Source organism: Microtus ochrogaster, unplaced genomic scaffold (assembly GCF_000317375.1).
Source record: "Microtus ochrogaster isolate Prairie Vole_2 unplaced genomic scaffold, MicOch1.0 UNK4, whole genome shotgun sequence".
Classification (NCBI taxonomy): Eukaryota; Metazoa; Chordata; class Mammalia; order Rodentia; family Cricetidae; genus Microtus; species Microtus ochrogaster.
The window spans coordinates 381,851-398,726 of NW_004949102.1; the positions used below are offsets into that span (position 1 = coordinate 381,851).

Here is a 16,876-nt window from a genome sequence, read left to right on the forward strand (position 1 = left end):
GACAGATTTGTATTCATCTGTGGGCACAAAATATCTGCCTTAGACAGATACGGCAATAAAGGCTGTCAAAACAATTTTATAAATATGCAAGTTTCTCAGACCACACAAAAGGAAGTTTCAGCTTGCATTCTTTTCTTTAGAGATTACATTGCTACCTCAATAGCTCAATCTAATATATTGGTAATAAAACAGAGAATAACAATTCAGTCACTTGGCATCACCATATAAGCCCAATCTTGACTTTGAAAGGGAAAAAGAACTCCTAAGTTACTCTAAGTTACTTATAATCTTTGAAGCCTTTTAAACAATAAAAAGGGAAATGTTCAGAACTGTATTTTTACTTCCGAATATTTATTAAGATGGAAAATTAAGTATCATTAAAATTATTTTCTCTATATTTTCTTCCCTAGAGGCAAAGCAATTTGGCAAACCCATCAGGTAAACCCAGGATGAACTGAGTTATAAGACAGCTACATATTTTCACTCTGACACCAGACTTAACACATTTACCTACAAAGCAATCCTGGAAGTAAAGAAAGACAGGCAGCTGTCACATCCTTAAGTCCATTAAGTAAAGGAAAAATGAACAAAGGCAGACTTTTTTTTTTCTACCACTTAGCAAGTTGAACATCATGGAAGAATGTAAAATCTAGCTCCCAAGATGGTATGTCCTCGTCATGGCCAGTCAGCAAATACCAACAGGGGCATTGGAAATAGCCAAAGTGAGAATCACAGTCCAAGGAAAAGCCTTAACACTCCAGCGGAAGCGTTGGGAGAAGGGCTGGGCAGATGGCTCAGTGAGTAAAGAGCGTGCTCTACAATCATGAGGCCCTGAGTTCGGATCCCCAGCACGCATGTGTGGCAGCAATGCCTATAACCTTAGCACTGTGTACTGGGATGGATTGCATTAGAGACAGCAGATCATGAGGGCTCATTGGCTAGCCAGGGAGGCCGAAATGGAGAACCCAGGGCTTCCAGTGAGAGACCCAGTCTCAAAAGGTAAGAAGGTAAAGACACTCTAATGTGAACCTCTGGCTTTTGCATGGGCCCCCACGAGTGTCAGCACAAATATGCAAACACACAGACATCATTTCAGAAACTATGAATTTAGGCTTGACACTGCTGTCATTTGTACACAGAACAGTATCTTGAGTTAAAAAAAAAAACTGGAATGAAAGCTAAATGATGACCTGACTCTGTAATAATACAGCCTTTTACCATCATTTACTTTACATAAGGTTTTGTTTCCAAAGACTTTCATGGGAATAAGTGTGTAAGCCCACAGACACAGTCCACAAGTCTAGACTGGACACTGACACAGATTAACACACTCTCCTGAGAGACAGGAGTGAGCAGCCTCGACATCAGTAGTTTCTCTGGATTAGTAGAAAATGGACACAGTTCTGAGGCTTTGAAGACACATTTCTAATCCTGTGCTATTTGTTCCTGTCCTGTTCTTATTTCCTATCTCTATAATCCAAGTAGGATTCCTGAAAAAGAATCTCCTCATCATTACAGCTCCTAACACGGTGCTGTACAGCATTGTGCTTGATTAAGCTCCAGAATGCTAACCCCACAGGAGAAGTGAACTAAAACCCAAGTTAATCAAAAGCCAGATTAGACAGAGTCACTTATACGTTTAAATTCTATCTGCACCCCTGTGTATATGATGCTTTGTCAATGTACTTACACTGGCTTAAAGGACACATACCCACGACTCATGGCTGTTTCATTCCTTCTAACATGGGTGCTACACTGAAAACAACTTGTATTCATCTGGATATGGAACCTATTGGTTCAGACAAAGAGGACTGCTTTAACACTTCCTACACACACTCTCCTGCTTTAAATTCCAGACCTTACCAGGAAAGTCAAAGGCATTCCAGCACAGCTCCTGTCTGTGGGGAGTGGGAGGGAAAGTCACTTACCTCTAAGGTGAAGGACAGCACCACGTCAGACTTGGACAGCTGGATCTCATTCTCATCTCCCAGGTCCAAAAATGCAGAATTCTGGGAACGCTTTAACTTTTGTAATTTAAATTCTGGGCCACCTTTTGAAACAGGAAGACTTTCTAAATTGGCCATCAGCAAATTCACGGAGGCCCGCAACTCCTCAATGTACATGTTCTCCATTTCTTTTGAGATAAATCTGGGGAATCTTCTTTCCTTGAAAACAGTTAAAAAGAAAATGATGTTAGGGCAGTCCCATGACAGCTATACCAGAAGAGACTACATGATACCATGGCTCACCTGTGCGGTTCTATGACACTTTTCCATATCTGGGGGTTTAAAAGCCCCAGGTTTTGGTAGTCTTGACAATATCTAAAAGTACATTGTATATTCTATGTAGTATGGTGATAAAAGTGGGTCTTGTATCTATCTGTTGCTTTCATTGGTTAACTAATAAAGAAAACTGCTTGGCCTCATAGGACAGAAAATTAGGTAGGCGGAGTAAACAGAACAGAAGGCTGGGAGAAAGAAGCCGAGTCAGTCAGTCGCCATGATTCTCCCGCCGGACACAGACGCAGGTTAAGATCCTCCCTGGTAAGCCACAGCTCGTGGTGCTACACAGATTATTAGAAATGGGTTAATCAAAGATGTGAGAACTAGCCAATAAGAGGCTAGAACTAATGGGCCAAGCAGTGTTTAAAAGAATACAGTTTCCATGTAATTATTCCAGGGTAAAGCTAGCCGGGTAGCAGCCCGCCGCTCCTTACTACAGTATGGAATGAATAACATTGTGTATATTCTTCATATTGCTCATTATAATAAGATGAGCACAGGTGAAAACAGATATAGTGGAACAGCTTAGTGCATAAATACATCTCAGTGAGCGCCAACTTTGAAGGACTTGGAGTAAGTAAGTGGCGTGCAAGAAAACACTCAGGACACGCTGCTCTGCCAATCACAGGAACATTTTCCTGGCACCAATCTCACCGTACATGTACAACACCACTGGGAAGTTATACCCTCTGTACATTAGTACTCACTATAAAAACCCCCTTTAATGTAAATATTATGGATATATTTCTAGAACTGGAAATTTCCACGTTGCACAAACACGCAAAGATTCTTTATGGCTGCAATTCAGTCTTTCACTAAGGTTTAGAATAAAACTGAGTTTAAAGCAAAAGGCCAGTTTATGATAGAAATCTGTTAAATGAAAAAGAGATAACAATATTAATCTGGGACATTCTATTTTATTTCAGGAGTATATTGACCGCTTATTTTTTTTTTATCTCTGCAATCATTTTCTCACTTATTATACTCAATTAAAAGTGACCACCTGGGGGCTGGAGACATGGCTCAACAGGAGAGAGCACTTGTTCTGTCAGCAGACCCGAAATTGTTCCCAGCACCCACATGGTACCTGGCACCCATCTGTAACTTCAGTTCCTGGGGCTCCAACTGCCCTCTGTTGACCCCCACAGGCATGCGTGTGGTGCACAGACATACCTGCAGGCAAAGCACTCACACTCCCAAAATAAATAAATTGAAATCTAAAACATAACATCCAAAACATTAATATTTAGAGGTAGGTTATGCTAATTTATACTCCATAAAACAGCAAAACAGAACATATTTTCCGTCTTTACTCCCTGCTAACTTGGCACTTGGCTCTTCTCTGCCATGCCAAGGGGATGTATCTATTACGTGAGGTCCAGAGTTCCGCCATTCTAAGGCGGAAACTAAAGGCTTGAGGATGAAGGCTTCATAAGGTCCCATTTCAAATGATTTTTGAATGTTCCAGACAATCTCAGCCTTATTGTTGTTTCCCTTTGTATCACTGAGAACTTCATCTTTAATAATCCCCTCACAGCAGCTGGATACATTCAGCTTGCTCCTAACGGATGCATCAGACTCACCAGCACCGGGTTGTTACCTGCAATGACTAGGGCATCGGGTCAGGAATCAACCTAGGAGTCCAGCTGCCTGCTTGCTCTCCTCCACTTTAACCTTCAGATACTTCTCTTGAAATAATTTACACACAATCAATATTAAAATACATATTTTTACAAACATCACCTTTCTGCATTAATAATTAGTTTTCCTCAAGACCCTTATGTTGGATGCCTCATCACTTAATTGAAATTTTGCATATCCGGCAGGACAATTTTTTAGTTTCCTTACAAAATAATCAAGGTGACTCAATGTTGTTTCAACGAAGACAAAAAAAGGAAAAAAAAAGTCATTAAACCACAGCTATGTATATTTTTATGATTTAATTAATTTTATGTATTTGAGTCTATCTGATACCTGCAGATGTCAATAGAGGGCGCTAGGTTCCGCCTAGAACTGGAATTAGGGATAATTTTGTCTTCTCTTGAGAATAACATGTGCTCTTGTACACTAAGCCATCTCTCTAGGCCCAGTTACATATTTTTGGACAAGTTTTAAAAGCTTTGTAAGGGGCGGGGAAGAATCATGTGAAGGTCAGAAATGAGCAGAAGGATGAGGGACCTGTTTGGAAATAAAAGGGTAATGCTCATCTTTAACCACCAAGGGGCCAGGTACTGTGTTACACTTCCCGTTTACTAGCGATTAATCCTTCCAGAGAAGCTACGAGTTAGCTTTTGTGATTTTTGTCTGAAAAAGATGTAAATGTTTGTCTCCTATTTAAAATAGCCCATGGCTACAATATAAGTCTGCATTTTAAATTAACCACTTTATAACAAATTCAAGAAAGTTAAAGGACACCCAAAACCCTTTTTCTTTTTTCTTTTTTTTCTTTGTTTTGTTTTTTGTTTTTCGAGACAGGGTTTCTCTGTGGCTTTGGAGCCTGTCCTGGAACTAGCTTTTGTAGACCAGGCTGGTCTCGAACTCACAGAGATCCGCCTGCCTCTGCCTCCACCGCCCGGCTCCCAAAAACCTTTTTCTCAGATTCGCTTTGGAATAATTTTTTACTCTTCCACTGGCTTGCCCACTGATAATGCACTGAATAAAATGCTACGTTTTCATTTTCTAATTGTATGGACTTCACAGTTTTGCCTATTAAAATTCTATGTTCACAGAGGAGCAAAAAGAAAAAGAAAACTTGAGACATATTTGAAAGCTCAAATACATCATTTTTTTTTCAAATTTCTAAGGTGTTGCTTTTATGAAACCTAGCATTAGTACATAGCAGAAACCTATTTGTATTTAGGTATTGCTAAACATACTTCACCATCATCTGTCAAACAGGAAACTGATTGTCATCATTAAAATCAATTTATTATTTCAGTTTTGTGGGAAACTGACTATATTACATTTTTATTTATTTTGTGAAAAAAAATCCTCATAAACCTTCTTTTAAAGATTCGGTATTTATAGGAAATATTCCACCAACTTCATTTAACCCTGCTTTTGTTGACTCTTGTACAGAAAGTGACGATCATAGATCAGGACACAAGTTAAATATCATTTATGTGAATGGGATTAGAGGTTACTTTCAAGTTGTTTACCTATGAGTTTTCACCATCAATGAAATTCTAATTTGTCCCCATCTGGTATGGCGATACATGTTATTACATTTGGCGCATCCGGTATGGTGATACATGTTATAACATTTGGCCCATCTGATATGGTGATACATGTTATTACATTTGGCCCATCCGGTATGGTGATACATGTTATAACATTTGGCCCATCTGATATGGTGATACATGTTATAACATTTGGCCCATCCGGTATGGTGATACATGTTATTACATTTGGCCCATCCGGTATGGTGATACATGTTATAACATTTGGCCCGTCTGATATGGTGATACATGTTATTACATTTGGCCCCATCTGACATGGTGATACATGTTATAACATGCAAGTTTGTCTTCTGCAAAGGTCTCTATTATTGTTTCTCATTGCTTTATGTTCTCTGTACTTTTCTCCTCCCTTTAGACTCGTCAGGCCCATTGGCGAGTCTCCCTAAGATGATACATCTTTCTTTTGTCTTTCATGACTGCTCAGGTGGGGTTCCTTTAATCCAAAAATATGAAATGCTCCAAAATTTGAAACTTTCTTGAGCACTTTGATGCCACATACCTAATGTGTGATAAATATAGTCAAAACTTAGGTGTACCAAGTAAACGGCTGTACAAAGTCACCTTCAGCCTATTTAAAGAAGGGATGAAATATCAGGGTAATAGACTTTCTATTGAGACAAGGTCCTACTGCTGAAACTACTCATGCATACAAAAATATGCTAAAAGCTGAAGAATTTCAAATCTGGAATACTTCTGTTCCCAATTAATCTGTATTAATTTTAGGATTACAGAACCATTTGAACTAATGAAGGTAGACTCGGTACAAAGGCAATGGAAGTATTTGCAAATGTGAAAAAAATTTCAGTTATCTCAACCATATTGAAAGTCTCTCTTCCTTCCTATTTAAGAATGCTCTTGCATGGAAGAAAGAAGTCAAGAGTCTCAGATATGTCAGGAATTCAGTCCTGCCCTGGCTTTCTGATGATAATGTGTAGTAAAGATTCCACCATTCAGAAGACATTCACATGGGCTGCAGAGATGCCTGAGAGAGTAATGGCACTTTCCACTCTGCTGAGGACAGACGTTCGAGTCCCAGCATCCGTGTGGCATCTTATAACTGTCCTAAACGCCAGTTATGCTGGATCTAGTGCCCTCTTCTGGTCTCCATGGGCACCCAGGCATGCACACAGTATACATACATACTATACATACATACGTGTAGGCAATCATGTTCCTGTCAGTAACCTTTTACCCATGCTCCTATGAGAGAAAAAAATAAAACAAAACAAAACAAACAAAAAAACACTCATTGGTTCACTAAGCTGGAATTGAGTGAAGTATTTCTTTTAGTGTGACACCATTTCCCTGTGTGAGCTGACTAAATGTTTGTTCACAACTTCCCAGTAAAAGGGATGCAATGACTGTTTGGGTTTGCCTCATTCAGAAAGCTTTGAAAGACCATTAAGCAAAGAGACTAATTTATCCTGAAGAGCAGCAATTCTGCCTCAAGACCGCAAACCCAGAAGCCCTGCTTAAATCTCCCTGCTACAGGCCTGCTCTGCAGCTGCAGACATAAGGCCCCACTGCCTCCTAACTGAGTTTCCAAGCTGCAACATAGATAGATATATAGACAGCCACAGGTAGAGAATATCATTTCTTCTTCTCCATCTATCTGACTTCCTGTGGGTTCTGTCTCTATAGGAAGCCTACCTAATATGGGGAAGAGAAGCCTGAGTGTCCAAAAAAGATGGTTGTGAGAAGAACATGGGGTCTGTACAAAAACCTTGAAGCAAGGAAGAAAGGGTCATGATAGATGAAATGAACTGAGCCAGGTTCAGAACTCAGGTATTTAAGGTCAGTAGAGCAAGAGACCAATCACAGAGCATGGAACAACAGCTCACACTCACGGGCATAGCACCTTCAAAGGCTTTTGCAGAGACTCGCTGGCTGTTGTGTTGCTGGTGAGGGGTGGAGGCTGGAAGACCAGCTGAAGGGACAGAACAAATGCTTTGATGTGAAGCAGAGGTGAATGAAGCCAAATAGAAGAGGAAAAATGGCAACAACTGTCAGGTGGAACTATTTCACAAGTAGAAGCAAGCAGGAAGTGTGGTGGCTCGTGTCTATAATCTCAGCACGCAGGAAGCTGAGGCAGAGTTGTCAGGCTACTCTCTGAGGTTACTTACCCTTGGCTGTAGTGAGATCGTGTCTGAAAACAAGTAGAAGCAAAAGGGTTTCCTAACAAGTTTTGCATGAAGCATGAGAAAAAGAAAGAAGTCAAATATGATGCTAAGTCTTTTTGTTGTTGTCTTTTTTATTTTTTGGCTTGAGTAACAGAAAAAAAAAATGGTGCTGCTCAGAGCTACCTGACCACTCATCCTTCTTCCTGCACAGCCAACCTCATGGATCTGTTTTCTTGGTAGTAACAATAATCTTCCATAGTTTAGCAACACAGCATCTTATCACTTCTCATGGGCCTTCCCAAATAAAATATGAGCTGTATTTGGCATGTAGGAATATTTCTGTCTTGTTTTAGTCCAAGGCAATTATATTTGTCTGGCTCTATCTTAAGCACTCAGGATAGTGCTTGCTCATAGTAGTGGATGCCCAGCAAATATTGTGCAAAAACTAAATAATCTGCATACTGCTGCACATCTAAAAAGAACACACGGACTTAGCTCCAGCTTTTCCTAGCCTTGTTAGCATCCCCTAACTTCTTCATTAGCTAAAATAATAAAAATGGATATCCCTATTACTTGATGCAATATCTGTTAGACTAAGAAATTTGCAAATGTAGACAGTAACCACCCCTGGAGGCCAGGACAAGGCCAGTGACCTAGTCTATTTATGCAGTAGTTCTGTGACATGGGAAAAATGAGTAGCCTTCCAAAACCTCAGCATCATCTATAGAACCCATGCTATCACCTGCCCTTGTGGCTCACGGTGCAATGAAAGAGGCATCAATCCACACGGTCACTGTGGTGACAAATTAGGCCTCTGTAGTAACAAGTCCAGTTTATAACGAGGCAGCTGTAAGGTACATCTAGACATGTCTCTGGATTCTTTCCTAGACTTTGACCTATAAGAAATGTAACCAGCCTACTAGGCAGGATCAAAGAGGCTGGCATTTCCTGTAAGACGGCTTCATCTCTACAATTTCCAGGAGCTTTCAACTGCTGGATTTCTGTGCTGTGGATTGCACAGTGTACATTCTGGAATGGTTCAGTACGTCTATCAATTTCCAGAGGCCAGCAGGAAGGCAATTCTCTTCAACCCTGCTCTCTGTATGCACATCACTCTTCAGCCTCTCAGTCACAGCATCCCACATGGTAGGTCATCTGGAGAGTCTCCCTCCAGAAATCTGCCTTGTTTCACACAACCTACCACCAACTCAATTACCCAATTTCTGTTTGTCTTTCTCTTTTTCTGTGCAATATCTCAATCTGTTCTCTAGCATTAAATTTAGACAGGCAGAGTATTAACACTCTGAAAATATCATATAATCACAAATATATTTTTTTCTTGGCAGAAGCATACAATGTAATGTTGGAGTCAGAATATGAAACGAATTTCCAGTGCTGGAAAAATTCACTGTCTTGGCTTAGGTGGATAGACATATACTCATCCAGTAGTAAATGCTTATGAATGCTGATATACATGTTAAATAAGAGAGAGGTGGGAGAAAAGAGAGAGAACATGGGAGAGAGGAGAAAAATATAGAACAGAAAAGATAGAGAGAGGGGAAGGAACAGAGAGAGGAGAGAGAGAGAGAGAGAGAGAGAGAGAGAGAGAGAGAGAGAGGATAAAGGAGGAGGAGGAGAAGGGCATTCTATCCACCAACTACTCAGTTTTTGTTCAGCAGAAAGAAAAGAAAGTCTTAAGTCATTGAACTAAATCAATCTACCAATTCACACCAAAGAACAGTTTTAATAACCTGCCAATTCATACCAATGAATAGTTTTAGTGGTTAAGATGCATCTCTCTAAATATTCAAATTATTAAAAAGGAACTAAGCTTTTGTTTTAAGTATATTTTTGTTCTCAGAAATCGTGATTATGCAAGTAAAAATCTCTAGGATTATTAAAGAAAACACATTTCATCTGTCATATTCTGTACTGTAAATTTCAAATTATACTTTAGACAGTCAATCATTCCATCAAGTTGGCACCACTATTTGGCAAGCATTGTGCTTGAAATTTTGGAATACGATCTTATAAGAAAACCTTTCTCCCTGCAATATTAAAACTTTTTCAGGTCTTGTTAGCAGTTAAACAAAAAAATTCAGATTCTTTTAAATTACTACAAAAGTTATCACTGAATTTGGACAACTCACATCGTAAGCATAGAAACTCCAGGTAGATAGCCTATTCCGTTTAGAAAATATGAATTCAAATATTTGGGATGAAGAAGTTATTCATATAGAAGAGCAAACCATAACTCATGTTGGGCATGTCTGCCTGGGTCAAGCATTATTTGGCAGACAGACCTTCAGACAAGAAAAGATATGTGGTACCGCATGTTACCCAGCATAACAAACATACCTTTGCCATTTTCTCTGCCAACTGCAGGCGGCCATCAAGCTCCCTTCTGATCTGGGCTGCTTGCTCGTCAGCGTTATCCAGCTTAAAATGAAAAGAAATGCACGTGGGTATAAAATGGGACCTCGCTGGCATAAAAAACAAAGTCGAAATGACTAAGAAATTCTCGGTAAATTCCCTCCGCTACCTAGCCAGAAGTCTGCTTGGTTCCACTGTAGCCCAATAACATTACTTCTCATTGGGCTTTAGTTACAAAATTTTAAATTTGAAAGATTCAATAGCTCCATTTCTTAAGTAATCCTAATCACTGCAATAACCCTGTGCCAAATGTGTTTGCAACAAACCTAAAACAGGAAGTCCTTGTTTCCTTGAGGTTGACACAACTCATCATCAAATTTCATTCTCCCATTCCCCTCTCTTCCAGATCAGAACTGAGCACTTATATTGATGAATTTCTTACTTGGTTCTCTTTTGGATGACAAGACATCGCTTAACATTTCATTTCTTATTTCCTACTTTTTAAAAGCATCTCTTAGATTTTTTTTTGGTCTCTATGAATGCTAGACAGTGAAAGCACGGCTTGACTGACAACTTCCTGCCATTGAAGGCTGCATCCTAGTGATGGCTCACATGCGGCCAAGACATGTTCGCACATTTCTACAGACAAGCATTGCTTTAGGGCTCTACTTCGGGGTTTGAAATTCGACAGCAGGTAAATAAAAATCTAATCATTATCTTTCAGAAATCCCCCACATATATGCAAAATTATTCTCACTTGTTAATTGAAATGATCAAGTTGTATTATAATCTCCTCATGCTTATCCCCCTTCCCAATTACTCAATCTTCTTTTATTAGTTCATCGTAAGACGTTAAGCTTGTGGTATTCACTGGTAAATTCCTTCCCACCTCAATCCCTTTTCTTTTTCTATCCTAATTATCAGAAGCTAGACCAAAGGATGTAACCATATTTTATTAAAGATAATTTAAATATTTATGTGTATGTGTGTGAGTGTGAGTGCATGCCACATGTGTGTTGGATGTTCTTGGAGGACAAAAGAGGGTGTTGATCTCAGAGATCTAGAGAAACGGGTGGTTCTGAGGGCTGTCATTTATTTTTTCCACTGGGGAAAAATACGATAAAAAGGCGATTTTTATCTAAAGGAGTCATAGGTTTTCCTCTCAGAACATTAGTATTTGAAGAAGTCACAAAACCCTTCAAATTTCACCAGAGCAATGCTTACCTCAGTAAAGATATACTCTTTAGATCAACAGTTTTACTTACGTATTTTTCAAGACTGGGTTTCTCTGTGTAGCCTGAGTTGTCTGTTCTTTAGACCAGGTTGGCCTCACACTCAGATATGCCTGCCTCTGCTTCTCATGTGCTGGGATTAATGGCATGCGCCCCCATAATCTAGCTGTTTTACTGAATTTTAAAGAAGAGTTGTTCCACTCGTTTCTGAATTTTAATGGGGTTCATTTTGCAAGAGACACTGAACGACGTTAAAAATGCCCATGTCTTCACTGCATCTGTCTGAGGATGTAGGCAAAGGAAAGTATTCTTCAGCGATCAGGAGTCCTAACTTCAGTGAGCTGAGACACTGAGCAGTGCTGATCCCTCATGGTATCTTATTATAATCAAAGCTCTCTCCTTTTACCCAGCCCCCAACTGGTTAATTTTGATAATGATGAACTTCATCTTACACAATGCTTAAAAATACATTCTGCTACAGAAAAGAGGATTTTAATTTACATAACAAAATAAGAGATACTCCCCAGAGAAGGCAACCTTGATAAACAATGGGGAGCTTTGAGTCTGAAGCCTGTGACCTCTTTGCACAGGCTTTTCAAAGGTCAGAGTGTCCTCCTGAATACTCACATTCAAAACTAGCTATTTAGTCACTGACTAAAAACTCTGAAGTGTGTGTGTCTCTAGCTACAACACACCATGGGAGACCCAGACTTACCTTTAACTGTCTACTTAAAAGTTCAACTTACTCAAAGAAAATGCATATTGAATTTAATGGTCCCAGAAGAAATAAATCTTATATTTTGACTCATTCTGCTGAGCACATAATGCCATGTTCTAAGTGATATGTTATCTACCCCATTCCTTAAGTCCTAAATACAGGGGTTGTCTTTGCCCTCTCCTTCCTAAACAGCTCAGGCCCAATGTACCTACAGTCATACAGAGCAAGACCTAGAGCTACATAGTTGAAGACATGTGTACCTGGAATACTTCATCAGATCTCTTTTTGTACATAAATAGTATGTATACCTGAGTATGTATGTGTACACATATGACCTTCAAGCTCCATCAAGTATATCCCATTTTGCAAACAGCTACAAATGAAATAATTAAGAATAAAAGTGACGGGATGGGGGAGATAGCCCAGCGAGTGAAGTGCTGCGTGAAAACCTAAATCCAGGTACTCAGCACATATATAAAAAGCCAGGTGTGGGATGTAGCGATACACATCTGTAATCTCGGAATTTGGCAGGCAGCAAAATGAGAATTCCTCACCTTGGCTGGAGAACCACCACCTTAGCCAATCAAAACGCACCTGGTTCAGTAAGAGACCACATTTCAAAAATAGGCAGAGATTGACTGAAGAGAACTGAGAACTGACACCAACCTCTGACCTCCACATGTACACACACACACACACACACACACACACACACACACAAAACACACACATATTACACATATAAGGGAACACATATACACACCTGTACACATAAATATATTCTCAAAAAGGGAGTAAAGGAGAAAACAATTTCTTTGTTCTTTAAACACTCGGTGCAACCTAAATAAGTGATTTTGCACACACGCGAGGGAGTATGGTGTTCAGGAGAAAGCAAAGCCAGAGTGAATCAGAGTGAGCTTGTGAAGATACTGTTGACACAGCAGAAGCCATTGCTGAGCATACAGCTATGTGGTCTCAGAGGCTGCAGCAGAGGATAGCAGAGAAGCCTCCACTTGAGCAGTGCACCCTCTATTGCAATTTCATCTCCTCCAAGTACAGGATTTCAATATTTTATGTGACAAAAGATTACTTACCGCACAGATGTCTTCCACCGCACTGGGGACAGGACTTTTTAAAGAGTGTCACTCAACCCTGACCATGACAGATGCACAAAAGCCCCTCTCATCTCAGCAAGGCCTCTAGTTTATATCACACAGACATTTTAACTTCAAGTTTCAAAGTATTTCACTAGCTTGTCAGACGGTATTAAGAAATGTACTTTGGTTTTCCTCACTTTCGCTGCTACAGGCATTGACTATTTCCCTATTCACAATTCTTTAGCTGAGAACTCTTATCTTGACCCTTAAGGGAGTTGAGACTGTTGAAAGTTGTGAGCAGGATTTTATAGAGAAATATGTTTTCCTTCCCAGAACTGCTTGGGTTTGATAGCTGCAGCACAATTACAACAAGAAACAGGTCAAATATTGGAGAAATTTCTTCAATGAAAAACTTACTGGGATCAGAAAGAATTTGTGAATGTGGAAATACTTAAAATGGAGAACTTTGGCAGGCTGATCTCAAATCCTAAACTACCATTGCCCATTTTTTTTTTCTCTCAATCTGCAGAGAAAAATAAGCACCAGAGAACAGAAATACTTTTGAGAAGTACTGGGTAGGCCTATGCATGTTGAATAGTATCTTAAAGAAATTTTTAAAGAGTTTATTTATTTTAAATCTTGACCTCAGTTTCCCATCCCTCTTCTTCACCCACCTCTCTTCGCCCCCCTCTCACCCACTTCTCTGTTTCTGTTCAGTAAATGGCAGGTGTCCCATGCTTATCAACAAAACATGACATATCAAGTTGCAGTAAGACTAAATACCTCTCGATGTATTAAGGCTGGGCAAGGCAATCCAGTATGAGAAATAGGGTCCCAAAAGCCAGCTAGTGTCCTAGACAGCACCTGCTCCCACTGTTAGAAGTCCCATAGAAAGAAAAGGCTATACACCAGTATCATATGTGCAGAGGGCCTAGGTCAGTCCCATGCAGGCTCCTGGGTTGTTGGTCCAGTCTCTGTGAGCCCCGATGAGCCCAGGTTAGTTGACTGTGTGAGTTTTCTTGTGGTGTCCTTGACCCCTCTGGCTCCTACAATTCTTCCCCCCTCTCTTCAGCAGGATTCCCCAAGCTCTGTCTAATGTTTGACTGTGAGTCTCTACATCTGTTACTACCAGTTGCTAGATGAAGCCTCTCTGATGACTACTGAGGTGGGTACCAATCAATGAGTATAGCAAAATATTATTGAGCATCATTCCATTGACATTTTCCCAATTCCAATTGTGTTTCGTTCTATCCTAGGTTTCCAGGCCATCCAACCTCTGGGTTCTGGCACTTCAGGCTGTATCAGGAGTGGGCTCACTCTCCTGACATGGGTCTCAGGCTGGATCAGTTGTTGTTTGGCATCTCCTCCAATCTCTATGCCACCCTTACCCCAAACACCTCCCATAGGCAAGATGACTGTAGGTCAAAGGTTTTGTGGCTGGGTTGGTGTCCCAATCCCTCCACTGGTAGTCTTGCCTTTTCATAGGAGATGGCTGGTTTGGGCTATGTAATTCCTTATTTCTAGGCGTCTTAGCTGGGGTCATCCTTGTAGATTCCTGGGAGGTTCCCTTGCACTAGGTTTCTACTTGATCCTGAAATGACCTCTTTTCCTCTTTTTCAGTAACCTGCCCCCAACCCCACCCCACCTGATGGCTCACGTTCCCATCCTCACCTACCCCCAATACACCCACTAAATCTCTTCTATTTATCCTTCCCAGGGAAAGCCGAGAAGAAAATTGTTTTTAATTTATTTTTAATTATGTGTATGTGTGTCTTTGTGTGGACATGTGCATATGTGAGTGCTTCTGCCCACAGTGGACACTGGATCCTCTGTAGTTGTAGGAGCTGAAAGCCACTTAATATGGGTGGGTGCTGAGAAATGAACTCAGGTTCTCTGCAAGAGCAGCAAACACCCTTAAACAATGAGCCATCTCTTCAGCCTAAGGAAACTAGGGCATTCAATATAAAGATAACTTTACCAAGTTTCACCCAATAGATTCTTTACATAGATTGTGACTTTGCCTTCTAATGCTCCAAAAACTACCAACAAATTCTTTTTTTTTTTTTTTTTTTTTTTTTGATTTTCGAGACAGGGTTTCTCCGTACCTTTTTGGTTCCTGTCCTGGAACTAGCTCTGTAGACCAGGCTGGCCTCAAACTCACAGAGATACACTTGCCTCTGCCTTCCGAGTGCTGGGATTAAAGGCGTGCGCCACCACCTCCCGGCTCCAACAAATTCTTAAATTCATTAAATCTAATCACATATTAATAGATTGTTCTAAAACTGTCCTTCATGGCATGGTTCAGTATGAAAGTCCTATGTGATTAAACTGCTACAGCCAACCAGGCTGACTGCTCTTATATTAATCTTGTTGACCACAAAGAAAAGATTAATAGTTCTGTTTTCCCATAATGACATTTTTGTATATGCTAAGTTAAGCACCTCTCTTCCTCCCACTGGAAAAAAAAATCAATTACATTTTTCTCTGAATTTCCACTCCAATTATGGCATATTTTTGCAATTAACTGTATCTTGCTAATTTTCTTACCAGTATGAAAAAATACAAATTGGCTATGATTTATACTGTTACATAGCTTTGTATTTCCCTTGAGGTTAACGCATAATGGTATACTGCATAAATTTTTTCTATAAATCTGTTTATTTACATATATCCATCAGAAATAACTGTTGCAAACAAAGTGCTTCTCTAAAATCAGTTTACAGAGTGCTTTGGGATTTATCATATAGTTTTACAATACCCATTGCCTACTTGATGATATCCACTATACAAATAAATTCTCTAACATAGTCTCAAAATAGTGATTAAAGTATTTATTATTATCAAATTATTTTACCTCACCTGTTAATTCTCTGCCATGACTTAAACCACAAATGGAAATAGAGCATTTCTCTACCCAGATGACTTTAGTAAATCATGTTCCTAAGTGTCCCAATTCCCCATTGTCTCAGGTGTGTATTTCTGTCTTCATTATTAGCTGCTGTAGTTCAAATAGCCTATTGCAGCTGTTTCTCAATGAGGGGTCATAAGTCAGGGCACAGGGCTTCTCCATCTCTCACGTTCCAGATCTAGGAGTCCACACAAAGAAAAGTCCTTTCTTTATAGTCACCCTGACATGAATTCAAATTAAAACTAGAGTGATCTTTAGAACCAACTCCTTAAAGGTTCTCCATAATGGTATATGAATCTTACTACAGTGGATCATACTAAAATCTCAGAAGCAGAAGGGAAAGTCGCAGGGGATTAGAAGAGAAAGGAAATAGATGAAATAAAAACTAAGTAAGAGAGAACGATGCCCTAACACCTTAGCCCAGTATTTAGACTCTTAAACTCTTTGTAACAAGCCGTCACCCTAACCTATTGTACTGTTGTGTTATCTATACAAATCTATCTATAATTTTATCAATCATGAACATTCAGACATTTTGCAAACTATGTGCACAAGGCTCACTTCTCCTGGGGGAATCCTTTTCTCCCAACTTTATTTTGTTTTCCCTATCAATCTCCAAACATCTGAGAAAAGTATTTGAACCAAATATTTAGCAAATACACTATCCAAAGATCTACTCTTCACAACTGTCTTGAATTTCTCAGGTGTTTATGATCTCCTCTGCCAGATGTGGTGCACATACTTTTTTTTTTTTTTGACTTTATCTCATCCTGCTGACAGGAATGAAACACATCCATCTTTAATAGTGGGATTCAAGCCGGGCGATGGTGGCGCACGCCTTTAATCCCAGCACTCGGGAGGCAGAGGCAGGTGGATCTCTGTGAGTTCGAGACCAGCCTGGTCTACA

At 39.8% G+C, this 16,876-nt stretch overlaps 1 protein-coding gene across 7 annotated transcripts in view; it reads right to left on the minus strand.

Annotated features, from left to right (window-relative positions):
- Cadps2 (calcium dependent secretion activator 2) overlaps nt 1–16,876 on the minus strand; it is a 520,741-nt gene that overhangs the window by 291,093 nt on the left and 212,772 nt on the right. For all 7 annotated transcript variants that reach the window (XM_026788548.1, XM_026788546.1, XM_026788543.1 and 4 more), the window contains exons 4-5: nt 10,000–10,080; nt 1,929–2,165 (exon numbers count right to left, since the gene is read on the minus strand). In XM_026788548.1, the coding sequence (XP_026644349.1) occupies nt 1,929–2,165; nt 10,000–10,080 (318 nt within the window). The remainder of the gene's footprint in view (nt 1–1,928; nt 2,166–9,999; nt 10,081–16,876) is intronic.